The sequence below is a fragment of the Neoarius graeffei genome, chromosome 8, assembly GCF_027579695.1.
Source record: "Neoarius graeffei isolate fNeoGra1 chromosome 8, fNeoGra1.pri, whole genome shotgun sequence".
In the NCBI taxonomy this organism is placed as follows: domain Eukaryota; kingdom Metazoa; phylum Chordata; class Actinopteri; order Siluriformes; family Ariidae; genus Neoarius; species Neoarius graeffei.
In genome coordinates, this window is record NC_083576.1 from 24,349,183 (window position 1) to 24,363,461 (window position 14,279).

At 40.8% G+C, this 14,279-nt stretch overlaps 1 protein-coding gene across 2 annotated transcripts; it reads left to right on the forward strand.

The window, feature by feature from the left end:
* Positions 1 to 253: 253 nt before the first annotated feature.
* Positions 254 to 4,621, forward strand: si:dkey-27i16.2 (regulator of cell cycle RGCC-like). Of its 2 annotated transcripts, XR_009655144.1 has the most exons (6): positions 254 to 362; positions 1,119 to 1,292; positions 1,798 to 1,878; positions 2,502 to 2,564; positions 3,737 to 3,918; positions 4,019 to 4,621. XR_009655144.1 is itself a non-coding variant. In XM_060926875.1 (5 exons), the coding sequence occupies exons 1-5, from the start codon at positions 341 to 343 to the stop codon at positions 3,742 to 3,744; spliced, it is 348 nt and encodes a 115-aa protein (XP_060782858.1). In that variant the 5' UTR covers positions 254 to 340; the 3' UTR covers positions 3,745 to 4,621. The 2 variants fall into 2 exon arrangements, 1 of the variants encoding a protein (XP_060782858.1); XM_060926875.1 differs by having other exon boundaries at positions 3,737 to 4,621.
* The last annotated feature ends 9,658 nt before the right edge of the window (positions 4,622 to 14,279 follow it).

The following is a 14,279-nucleotide window of genomic DNA, read 5'->3' on the forward strand; positions in this document are numbered from 1 at the left end:
ATTAAAAAAGAAAGAGGAAGAAAAACACGGAAGTGAACAGTTGGAAAAAACATCCACTTGGTTCCGATACGAACTAAAGTTTTCCGTGACTGTCTCCGTCTCCGATACGTCAAAAACCGCGCGCTCATTGGCTGACACTCTCATTTTCTGAGGCTTGAGGAGAACGCTGCTGCTAGGAGACAATGATGGGCGGGGCTTCCAACGTGAACTGCTGCCCCGCCTTCTTGTACCATAACATCCTCGCTTAAAAGAGGTATCACTTCCTCTGGTATTTTGCTCGAACTTTTTTTCTCACTCTCTCACTCTGTCTTTGTGAGGATCAGCAGCTGTTTCAGAAAGCATGTCTACCGCAATCTTCACAGGTTAGTTTCCGTCTTCTTTTTATTTATTTTTGTAAGCTGATTAATATTTATTAATATTAATACATTAATATTAATAAATATTTTAGTTTTTCAGCATTAATTTATTTTAATATTTATTAATCAGTTTATAGAAACCCACACGAGCCCATTCAATTCATCCATCTTGTAGCCTAATGAACACTTAAAAAAAAAAAACATTTCTTAGAATTCACGGTAAACAAAAAAAAAAAAACTGATTTTTTTTATTTCAATTTTTTTGGTAATTCAATTAAAGTGAATATTATGGCACCAGGTTAGATTTATTTTATTTATTAATTCATGAATCAGAAACCTATTAGAGGTGTCACATCAGGATAGGTAGCACTGAGCCAACATACTAGACCATGAAGAATAGCCAAGTGGGTCCATGACTTTTTTTTTTATGGTGGTGGAAATTGATCAACCCAATTGATCAACATTTCTATATTTAGGGGTCCAAGCATTAGGCCTGAATTGACTCTGAAGTACTCTATTGGTGGAAAGTTCAGGAATAGAAAGGTCTATGGTGCCAAGAGTATAAATAATGTTCATGAAATAAACTCATACTGACTGGGCCCCTGGGATTTAGGCTAGCCTGTATTACAGTTAAAGGGGTCTTTGGCTAAAAAAATAAAATAAAAATAATTGAGCACTACTGGACTAGACTATAGTAAACGTATTTTTCTTTGAGTGTGGGTCTGGAGTGAATGAATGTTTTCCACACTGAACCCACCGCAGAATTGGACAGTGAGATCGGGGAGCTTCTGGAGGAGTTTGAGGCTGTGGTCGAGGAAATGACCACTCCATCAGTAAGCACACATGGCGCCTACAAACCGGTGCTGAGCGCTGCCAAACAGCGACCTGGCTTCAGCGATGGAGTGACGGACAGCGGCATCGAGGACGCGGATGATGGTGAGTGCTCCATCATCTCCTTCCCTTTACAAAGTCAAACTGTGGAAGGAATCATCTAGTGTTAAATTCAAGGTATTGCACTCCTCTTTATCAGCACCTTAGTATCTGTCAAATAATTACTTGGTGTCATCTGTGACCTTGTAGAAAAAGCATGTGTTTTCAGACTTGTGAAAATCACACTTTTTTTTTTTAACTGTAAAGATTGCAATGTGAAAACTCCCCTACTGTTACTGTTGTGGTGGTCATATAATTAGGCTGCATACAAGCGTACAGTGTAGGAGTTTATTCCATACTGGGGTTTTTCCTCAGTGATAAATATAAACCCCCATATAGACCCTTTTCTATAGGAAACTTTTTTTTTGTCTTGAGTTTGGAATCTTTTAGCACAGAGTCACACAACAAACACACATCATTAACTCAGAATGGTATCCTGTACTGCTGTCAAATCAGCTTTTTTTTTAGATTTGGATCATTAAAGCACCCTGTGTGTGTGTGTGTTTCTCAGTGAGTGAACCATCTCAAGCAAGCAGTTTGAATGCAAGTGTGGAAGAGCTCAACACCACAGGCATGATGACTTCACGGAAAGGTATTACTGTTATATTTCAATCCTGATAACCATCACATTTATACAACAAAGCTGAAGGCATTGTGCCATTTTTGTTTTGTGCAAATCTCATACTTTGATGTGACAGTTTTGTGCTACCTCTTGCCATCTCACTGATGTCTACCCAAGTTTATACTTAACCTTTTAATTTTAGTAACTAGGTGTTTGAAGAGCGGGATTATTATAGAAGCTTTAAATGATCGAAATGTTTATCAATGAAAGTCCTTTATCTTATTTTGTCAGGCAACCATACAAAAAAAGGATTAGACTCTGAACAGTTCCACTTCAAACCATAACAACAAAGAGGAGCTGATCTGTTTCAGGCTAACTGAGCTAATCTCTTCGATAGGCACAGTTTTTTTTTAAGAGGATGTTTATGATAAGATTTTTAAGCCCGGTTCAAAGCTGACTGAACATGCAGCTGCAAATTTGTTTCTTTGCTCTGATGTGTGGGATTAGATTTTATTTTCCAGTCCCCCCAGACTGTCAGATCACATTTCCTCCAGAAGAATATTCCAGAGGAAATGCTTGGGCACTTAGCAGCATTTCTCCACATTCCAGAGCATCCCATCATCCACCCACTATGTCTTTTCTGTTTCTTCCAGTTAAACTTGGGGACACCTCGGACCTAGAGAGGTTTATTGAGAACCTGGACAAAGAGCTTGCAGGTAAACTCACAGTAACACCATGAAAATATATTTCATGTGAACAAATGTGTTTCATATGGGCCAAAATTCTACATTCTCAGAAAATAAAGTACATTATTGTACCTTTAGAGGTACAATGGTTGTCACTGGGGCAGTATCCTCTAAGGTACTTATTTGTACCCTTTATATACATAGTTACCTTGGGGTCCAGTAATGAGCCCTAGGGGGTACATCAGTGTAGAGTGTACCTGGGGGACAGAAATAAACTCCTACCGTACTCCTGTTTCTGATATTGTAGACTCCCCTTGCACTAAATACCGTAATCATTCTACTTCATAGACTCCAACTGCTTTGCTATTATTTATTTGCTGAAGTGCTATGTCTGTAATCTGGTATATCTAAATAATTGTCCACATTAATGAATGATATTTCAAGCTGTACTAGTATTAATACAAAATTAGTCGTGCAAGGACTGACAGTATTTGCAGGATTTAGCTTTATTCAGATTTAAAACTGTCTCTGTTTTGTCACTTATTATAACTACCTGAATGCATTGCTGTTTTATTACACCAAATATTTTTAAAATCTTAGCCTCACATCTTGAACTCCAATACATCTTTGACTGGAAAAAAGTTTACTCAGAACAGAAAACCTATTAGACAGAGGATAAAGTGTACAATAAGAACAAGAACAACAACAAAAGTCAATTGTATCTACTCCAGGATATTATTCAGAAATACAAGGTCAGGTTTTCTCATAAAGAGCCATTTCCACACTGGAGCAACTTGGATATTTCGAATGTGGTCTTTTATGTACTGCAGATGTCCTTATAGACGATGTGGAGATATTTGTTTTTGATTGCTACACTTTACTGCATGAAAAATTATATGGTGTACATATGTCCTTGAGTAAAAATTAGAGTGCAATCTGTGATAGAGTACAGACAGAAATGAAAATTTCATTGGAGTGATAATAGCGCCGATACTAGATTACCCCAGAGGCTGCCTATCAACAAAAGACCAGTGGTTTTACAAGGCCTGCTCCCAGCATGCCATGTTATCAGTGGGTTGTAGGGATAAGTGCAGATCATGAATCATATGTCCCCAGACATCTGGGAACACTTTGAGCATGTTAATCCTTTTTGCCTGTCTCCCCTGTCGACCCAAGCGATGACAACTTTATCTTCTTGACAGAGATGTGAACAGACAGGACTCATGTAACTACAGGACAGGAGCCAAGACTATCAGCATATACCAGCAAGAGCAGATTGAGAACTTTCATCCATGAACAAACAAAATCCCCCTCTTGGAGAGGAGATTCAAGTTGTCGTACACCCAAAACAATAATTATGGACAACAAATTACAACTAAGACAAGTTAGCATGAACCATCTTTAATCCTGTTAAAATGCATATATTACCATGGCTTATATGTATTATTACAAATGCAATTTTTGATTGAAATATTTATTATTAGTCCACAGTCTCACTGAATATGAACCAGGACAACACCTCAATCAGGAATAAGGATGGATTATGAAGGTTCTTTTACTCTTTGCTTCAAAGATTTTCTTTGTTGAATTCTAAGTAAAAAAATTCACTTGTAATGATGCCAGCTTAACATCGCTGAGACTATAACCGCTTTTCAACATGATAATCAACTTAATTTGACCTATGACCTAAAAATTTCCAGCATCCAGCAGTTATTGTTACTATATTACATTACAGGCCTTTAGCAGACACTCTTATCCAGAGCGACGTACAGCATACCCAGAGCAGCCTGGGGAGCAGTTGCGGGTTAGGTGCCTTGCTCAAGGGCACTTCAGCCATTACTGCTGGTCTAGAGAATTGAACCAGTGACCTTTTGGTCCCAAAGCTGCTTCTCTATCCATTAGGCCATGGTTTCCCCATAGTGTTACTGTTAAATTATTTTCTGAATGCACAGAGCAGCTAATTGTAGTAGATAACATTGTCTATTGTGTTTACTGTATAAATATTCATGTTATTGCTCATAGTATCTGCACTTTTATTGATAAAGGAAACATTTGTAAAATAAAATATATATTTTTTTACATTTTAAGAGCGCTTGGAAAGTTTTTCTTGTTCATTTTTCTGTTGCTGGTGTCACGAAAAGCATTTGTAATTCCTTTTCAGTTTAGTTTTTTCTTTACAATCATCTTCACACTTGTCTCAATATCATGTTCACATTTTCAAAATGCTTAACACATTCACAATATCCAAAGACTATGTGAGCTAAACTGGGAATATTTTTACATTGCTTTCATTCAAAATGCATTCAGTGACAACTTCTTACAAAATTCATCAATACGTTTCTCAGTCAATAATAACCACCAGCAAAATTCTGTACAACAATTTTTGCAGACATTTAGATGCTCTGTTCAAAACAGTTAAGTTTCAGTTCAAAAGCTAACAAAATTTAAATAACTTTAAATGGAAATATGCTGCATTTCAACAAATGAAACTACTGTAAAACTATAATTTACTATCAGATTATTTTGATGTTAGCTGAAAATCAGTTCAGTTTGAGAGGCTGCTGAGTGTATGGACATAACAGTAGAGGACATCCAGGGTTGGATAAGGCATTCTGAAAGATTTTTTCTTCAGTGTATGGCAACATTCGGTGTGATGTTGATGAAAATTTATAGCTAAATATAGAAGAAACCTTTATTCGTCACATGCACACTTCAAGCACAGTGAAATTCATCCTCTGCATTTAACCCATCTGAAGCAGTGAACACACGCACCCAGAGCGCCCAGGGAGCAGTCAGGGGTTTGGTACCTTGCTCAAGGGCATCTCAGCCCAAGGCCGCCCCACGTCAACCTAACTGCATGTCTTTGGATTGTGGGGGAAACCGGAGTACCCGGAGGAAACCCACACAGACACAGGGAGAACATGCAAACTCCACACAGAAAGGCCCTCGCCGGCCGCTGGGTTCGAACCCAGAAACTTCTTACTGTGAGGCGACCGTGCTAACCACTACACCACTGTGCCACCCAAGAGGACAGAATGGATTAGGTCAGACCAACAGTATACTTCTAAGACACTGATGGACAAAATATGTGCAAATTACTGTATACAGTGAAAGCTTGCTATTTGGCATTTTTGGTATTGAATGTAATATATTTTCATTAATTGATTGTAATGTATGTTTCTTTTACAGTACACTGATCAGCCATAACATTATGGCTACTGACAGGTGAAGTGAATAGCATTGATTATCTCATTACAATGGCACCTGTCAAGGGATGGGATATATTAGGCAGCAAGAGAACAGTCAGATCTTGTAGTTGATGTGTTGGAAGCAGGAAAAATGTGCAAGTGTAAGAATCTGAGCAACTTTGACAAAGGCCAAATTGTGATGGCTAGATGACTGGGTCTGAGCATCTCCAAAATGACACATCTTGTGGGGTGTTCCTGGTATGCAGTGGTTCATACCATTCTGTTTTAGCCAACATAAAATTTTTTTTAGTTTGTGCTATAGTAGCTCTGCTGTGGGATTGGACCATATGGGCTAGCCTTCATGCCCTATGTGAATCAATGAGTCTTCGACACCCATGACCCTGTCACCGGTTCACTGGTTGTCCTTCCTTGGACCACTTTTGGTAGGTACTAATCACTGCATACTGGGAACACCCCACAACATGTGCCTTTTTGGAGATGCTCAGACCCAGTCATCGAGCCATCACAATTTGTCCCTTATCAAAGTCACTCAGATCCTTACACTTGCCCATTTTTCCTGCTTCCAACACATCAACTTCAAGAACTGACTGTTCTCTTGCTGCCTAATATATCCCACCCACTGCTAGGTGCCATTGTATTGAGATAATCAATGTTATTCACTTAACCTGTCAGTGGTCATTAATGTTATGGCTGATTGGTGTATATTGCACATATAGATGAATTTCATATTTACTGTATTTAGTATTACAATACTTACTGTAAGAGGTGCCATCCTTTTTTTATTTTGCAATGCAATACTATGCAAAAATATAGGATGCAGTAACACATACTATGCACATTTTGCAGTGCTTCAAGTTACTTGTGTGTTTTTTTTTTTTTTTCTGTTCATTGTACTTTGAGGAACAAAGTAGTCTTATGGAAGAGAGCATGTGCTATAGTTATGGCAGCATGAGTCACTTTTGGGTTAAGTATGAAGTGTTTTGGTGGTTTTAGTGCATTTTGCACCAAACTTTACCTGATGTACTCAGGTGCATGTTTTGAAAGCGTAGACAAAAAAGTAGAGTTTTTTGAAAGAGCTTTGAAAAAGTAGACATGGTATTGAGACAAGTGTGATAATAATTGTAAAAAACAAAACAAAAAAACAACCTGTAACAAACTACATACAACTGACATATCTTATTGTCTGAATTGTATCACATTTTTCCCCCACTGTGTTTATTTCTTAGTACCGAGGTACGCCAGCCTACCACTACATACTAAGGTATGAGTTTCGCATTTGGGTAACCGTAGCTGCAAATAAACAAGGACGTTGTGGTTTGTCTGCAGCTGAGACAGGAAGTACATCAGTTACACTGCTCTAGAAAACAGTGCAGTTGATGGAGTTCATCACACAGATGTGGAAGGGGGTGTCTATAACTGTAATGCTTGAATAAGCACAGATTGTGCAATAAGGAGGCAACAATGGCCAATTCTGTTGGTCACAGTGGAAAGTGATGCCTTAGTCATCACATAAAAAGAGGAGGTAGAATTGCATCATTACCACTCTTAAGATGCAAGCAGTGATGTATAGTAAGCACATGAAACACATGATCTTCTTCTTTTGGCTGCTCCCGATTAGGGGTCGCCACAGTGGATCTTTTGTCTCCATTGCTCCCTGTCTTCCTTATCCTTCTCTACCACACCTGCCACTTTCATGTCCTCTCTCACCATATCCATGTATCTCCTCTTTGGCCTTCCTCGTTTTCATTTGCCTGGCAGCTCCATCCTCAACATTCTTCTTCCCACATGCTCTGCATCTCTTCTCAGGATGTGCCCGTACCATCTCAGTCTCATCTCTCTTAGCTTAATTCCCAAGCTCTCCACATGTACTGTCCTTCTGATGTGCTCGTTCCTTATCCTGTCCAACCTTGTCACTCCCATTGCAAACCTTAACATCCTCAACTCCGCCACCTCCAACTTTGCGTCCTGTCTCTTCGTTAAGGGTATGGTCTCCAATCCATACATCACAGCTGGTCTCACTACTGTCTTATACATCTTACCTTTCACTTTTCCTGGGACTTTCCTATCACAAATGACTCCCGAGATCCTTCTCCAACTGCTCCACCCTGCCTGCACTCTCTTTCTCACCTCACTATCGCAGTCCCCATTTTCCTGCACAGTTGACCCCAGGTACTTGAATTCACCAACTTTCTTTACGTCTACTCCTTGCATCTTCACTACACTCTCACCCCCATCATCATTGATGCACATGTATTCTGTTTTGCTACTGCTCACCTTCATTCCTCTTTGTTCCAATGCATACCTCCATCTCTCCAAACCCAACTCAACCTCCTTTCTACTTTCACCACATATCACAATATCATCCGCAAACATCATGTTCCATGGTGACTCTTGCCTCACTTTGTCCGTCAAGCTATCCATCACTATGGCAAACAAAAAAGGACTCAACGCAGATCCTTGATGGAATCCCACCTTCACTTTGAACCATTCAGTTGTTCCAACTGCACACCTCACTGCTGTTTCACTGTTCTCATATATGTCTTGTACCACTCTAATATACTTCTCATTCACTCCACTCTTTCTCATACAATACCATAACTCATCTCTCGGCACTCTATCGTATGCCTTCTCCAGGTCTACAAACACACAATGTAGCTTTCTCTGGCCTTCTCTGTACTTCTCCATTAACATTCTTAAGGCAAAAATTGCATCTGACGTGCTCTTCCTTGGTATAAACCCTTACTGCTGTTCACAGATTGCTACCTCTCTTCTCAATCTCGCCTCCAATACCCTTTCCCATAGCTTCATGGTGTGGCTCATCAATTTTATTCCTCTGTAATTACTGCAGCTCTGTACATCTCCCTTATTCTTGTATATTGAGACTAGCATGCTCTTTCTCCATTCATTTGGCATTTTCTCATTCTCTAGGATCTTATTAAACAATCTTGTTAGGAACTCCACAGCTGTCTCACCCAAACATCTCCAAGCCTCAATCGGGATACCATCTGGTCTGACTGCTTTCCCAGTCTTCATTCTTTTCATGGCTGCCCTCACCTCATCCTTACTAACCAACTCTGCTTCCTGATTTGCTGTCTCCAATGAATCTGACCTTTTCTGTCTTGGATTCTCCTCATTTAATAAATCCTCAAAGTACTCTTTCCACCTTCTTAATACACTCTCTTTGTTTGTCAGCACATTTCCATCTACATCTTTCATCACTCTTACCTGCTGTACATCCCTCGCTTCCCTGTTTCTTTGCCTAGCTAGTCTGTACAGGTCTTTCTCTCCTTCTTTGGTCTCCAGTCTTTCGTACAACTCCTGGTATGCATCTGCTTTTGCCTTCACTACTGCTCTTTTTGCCTTCTGTCTCGTCTCTCTGTATAACCACCTGCTTTCCTTGTCTCTCTGATCGTCCTAATTCTTCTTTGCTAGCCTCTTCTCTTTTATAATTTCCTGCACTTCTTTGTTCCATCACCATGTCTCCTTGTCTTCCTTCCTCATTCCTGATGACCACCCTAGCACCTTCCTTGCTGCCTCTCTTACTAGTACAGCAGTAGTGTTCCAATCTTCCGGCAGACTTCCATGACCACTCAATGCTCGTCTCATTTCTTCCCTAAACTCCTTCTGATGTTAAACCTCTTTTAGTTTCCACCACTTAATCTTCAGCTCCACTATTTCATGCTTCCTCTTTTTCGCTTTCAAGCTCATCCTGCACACGACCACTTGATGTTGTCTAGCTACACTCTCCCCTGCCATCACTTTACAGTCTCCAATCTCCTTCAGGTTACCCCTTCTGCAGAGTATGTAGTCCACCTGTGTAGATCTTCCTACACTCTTAAACGTCACCCTGTGCTGCTCTTTCTTCTCGAAGTATGTATTGACTATTGCCAAATTCACCCTCTTTGAAAAATCAACCACCATTTGCCCTTCCACATTTCTCTCTCTTACACCATATCTGCCCATCACATCCTCATCTCCTCTGTTTCCCTCACCAACATGTCCGTTGAAACCTGCTCCTATCAGCACGCGCTCCTCCCTTGGTATACTTTCTACCACTTCATCCATCTTTTCCCAGAAAGACTCTTTCTCTTCATTCTCACATCCAACCTGTGGGGCGTATGTACACACAACACTGATTACCACTCCTTGAATCTCCAACTTCATGCCTATCACTCTATCTGACACCCTCTTCACATCAATCACACTGTTGACCAACTCTCCCCTCAAAACAATACCAACACAATTTCTCTTTCCATCGACTCCATAATAAAACAACTTGCATCCATCTCCATCCGAGGAGGTGTTCCAGGCATGTTCCCCCAGAAGGAGGCCCCAGGGAAGACCCAGGACACGCTGGAGGGACTATGTCTCTCGGCTGGCCTGGGAACGCCTCGGTGTTCTTCCCAAGGAGCTGGCCGAGGTGTCTGGGGAAAGGGAAGTTTGGGCTTCCATGCTTAGACTACTGCCTCCGCGACCCGGCCCTGGATAAAACGGAAGAAGACGAGACGAGACGAGACACATCCATCTCCAGTGTTCTTGGCCTTGCTTCCTTTCCACCTCGTCTCCTGCACACACAAAATGTCCAACTTCCTTCTTTCCATCATACCTGCTAACTCTCTCGCTCTGCCAGTCAATGTTCCCACATTCAGTGTTCCTACCCTCAATTCTAAGCTCCTTCCCTTCCATCTTTCACGCTCTCTCCTAATACACCTTCCCCCTCTCTTTCTCCTTCTCCATTTTGGTGCAACAGTAGCACACTTTCCATCGGCACCCTGTTGACCAACAGTACCAGAGGCGGTCGTTGTTAACCCGGGCCCCGACCGATCTGGTATGGTATTTCTCTTTTCATTCCGCATGTTAGATTTGGCACAGTTTTATGCCGGATGCCCTTCCTGACACAACCCTCTCCAATTTATCCGGGCTTGGGACCAGCACCAAGAGTACGCTTATGCACCCCCAGTTGCTGGATTACATGAAACACATGATAATTGTATCATCCATAGATTTGCCTATATTTAGAGAAGAAGAAGAAGCCTTTTTATTTATCACACATACACTCAGGCACAGACTTCAGCACACAGTGAAATTCCTCATCTGCATTTAACCCATCTGAAGCAGTGAACATACACATGCACACACAAGTGAGCAGACACATAAACCCAGAGCAGTGGGCAGCTATGCTACAGCGCCCGAAGAGCAGTTGGGGGTTAGGTGCCTTGCTCAAAGGCACTTCAGCCCAACTTCAGCCATGGCCGCCCCATGTTAACCTAACTGCATGTCTTTGGACTGTGGGGGAAACCGGAGCTCCAGGAGGAAACCCATGCAGACATGGGGAGAACATGCAAACTCCACACAGAAAGGCCCCCATCAGCCACTGGTCTTGAACCCAGAACCTTCTTGCTGTGAGGCAACAGTGCTAACTACTACACCACCATGCCACCAACACTCACAAGATTTACAGTTTCAAGGATCAGATCTTTTGCATACAGAACATAATATCCAAGGGTGGAACATAATGAATGTGTGCTTGTTATACAGTACTTGAGTACATAACAGCACTTAAATTTGTGTAATTCAATTTATCTATGAATTCTTTAATAAAAGATTCAATTTCACTACATTTATTTTGATCACTGTTAAAAAGTAGTAAATAATGACAATGCATTAAGTCAATTAAAAGTCAGTATGTGCAAATTTTAAATAAGTAAAATTTCAGACTGAATAAAGCAGTTTCCTGCTAAAAGTCGACACTTCACGTACCAGTTGTGTAATCTTTAGCAGCAATGTCTGAGGCAATGGAGACAGATGAGCATCCCTGGCCCAATTTAACAGGTATCGTTAGTTTTGAGTGCTTCAAAAGAAGCAAATTATGCAAGCCAAACAAGTGGATATAATGACATTTCACAGCGCAACATCCAACTTGTGGAAACATGTACATGTAAGCTAGTAGCTAGTTGAGTGAGATAGACTAGATCTTTTGAGGTTTTACAGGATACACTAAAAACAAAACAAAATAAACCCTCTTTGAATGAACTTTAAAAAATCATGGAAAGTATTTCCACACAGTTAGATGGTTTTCTTTCAGCATCCAACTTAATGTACTTGGGTTGAGTCAACTTCATTTATTTCGGCTGATTTTGTACTTATTTACTAGGGTTGGGTCCAACTTGATTTATTTGGGTTGGGTCAACATAATTTATTAGGGTTTATTCAACTTATTTTCTTGGGCTAAGTCCAATTTTAATAGGGTTGGTCCAACTAATTTTACAATTATAAAATTCACACTAGTAAATTAGGTTGATCTAACCCAAGTAAATTAAAGTGAGATGGCCATTTGATTTCATAAAATCAGTGAAAATTAGTTCCCTCTGAAATGTGGTCAATGTAATAAATGTTTATTTCTGTAATATCACACAAAATATCAGGCCATTCTGTGGGTGGGAAGTTATTTAATTTGAGGGGATTCCTGAGCAAATAATGTGCATGAAATCACACACTTCGTGCAGTCAAGCAAACAGAGGAAGGCCGTGTACTCATGCGCAAGTTTACCTTTGACTGTGCACTGACAGTTACATAATTTTGTCACTAAACGAACAGATGATCACACCGAGATGCTCGCTGACCGCTGATATTTATTAGTTTGGTCCTGCGTTTTGTTTCCTTCGCAGCATAACGTCTTTTATTCTCGCTTTCCGTTACTGTAGTTGGTCTTTCACATTTCATTTGCACATTCACGTCCTCCGTTTTTCTCTCCTGTTTCAAATTTGTATCCCTCATTATCTTGCGTGAACAGGGAAAGCCCACCACGTGATGCATGATGTAGTATCTTGAATTGGGTCACAGTGAAGCAAGAAAAAATAGCAGAGAATTTAGGGCCACGTGGCCCTAAATTCATTAATTGTTCTATTAAAAACACTTAATAAAATTGGAAGTCTGCGATTCGAATTCAGTAGCTTTCGGTCTACTAAACAAAAATAATTTTATGACCTACACTTGAAAAATCTGAAAGGCAGTCGACCTTTAAGTTGGCCCAACAGAATTGCTTAATGCTGAAAGAAAGTTATTTCCATCCATTATCTGTAACCGCTTATCTTGTACAGGGTTGCGGGCAAGCTGGAGCCTATCCCAGCTGACTATGGGCGAGAGGCGGGGTACACCCAGGACAAGTTGCCAGATCATTGCAGGGCTGACACACAAAGACAAACAACCATTCACACTCATACCTACGGTCAATTTAGAGCCATCAATTAACCTAATCTGCATGTCTTTGGACTGTGGGAGAAACTGGAGCACCCAGAGGAAACCCATGCAGACAAGGAGAGAACATGCAGACTCCACACAGAAAGGCCCCCGTTGGCCACTGGGCTCGAACCCAGAACCTTCTTGCTGTGAGGTGACAGTGCTGACCACTACACCACCGTGCTGCCTTAGCCTGTATAATTTTTACAGTATTTCTCTAAACCAGCTATCACTAACTTAATTCACATAATCAAAAGAAATTATGACCACATGATATTAAATTGTTTCACTGAGCTATGGTGGGCTTCTTTACCAACTAAGCCCTAGCAGTGGCCTGTCTGTTGTTAAAATTAGTTCAGTGATTGTCATTCGATTATTATTACTACTCTGTGCTGCTGAAGACTGTATCTTTGCTCCACCTATTTCACTGATTTTTATTCTTCAAGATTTATTTCTGTGTACTGCTGACCTCCGCCACTTCACAACTCTTCAGGCCAGTGTTATGAAGGAGTGTGTGTGCTGCTTCTGCAACACGTCTCATGCTCATGCTCATAACTCTGGCACTATGTGTGCTCTCTGTATGAGCAGTGCAGATCCCCATGGAGTCCCACCCAAACCCTCCCAGAACACTTAGCTCTCATTACATCCTTCTCTCATCAGAGAGACCTGGATTCTATCTAGGTCCCAGTTGAGTAACTTATGATGCCAAATACATCGGATATTATATTTCACAGATTCAAGACAATGAGAGTATGTAAAAAATTCCAGACAAACTGACAAGAGGCTTAATCAATAGGTACAACTTCATGTATTTGCCAGTGGGACTCTTATATTGTTATTTTGTGCAGACATTGATTTGTAAGTACAAGCCTGGTTTGTTTACAAATGCAATGCAATAGGCAAGTAGATACATTTCAATAAATTTTTAAGCCCTTATTGTTTCCTAATTTTAAAGCTAATAGGCTTTTTTCTCTCCTTTTTTTATTTGAATTTTTTTTCTTTTTTCTGTGTTTGATGTTTGTTTGAGTGTTTTTGTCCGCCGGTTGTGGTGTAGCTCCGGACCCAGTTTTGGGCGTTGGTTCCCTCCAGGCCTTGGTTCATTGTGGGTGATGCCTGTGCTCCCAGCTATGGACTGCAGTGAGCTCGTTCCTCATTTTAACATCGTGGTTGTCCAGCGCTCTGTGCTTTAGTGCTTGGCGTGATGTTCCAAGCGATGTTGCTCGGTGGCATCATGGCAGCTATGCAGGTGGTTTGGGACACACCAGCGCTCTGCGTGGCAGTGCTTCTGTGCTCGCTT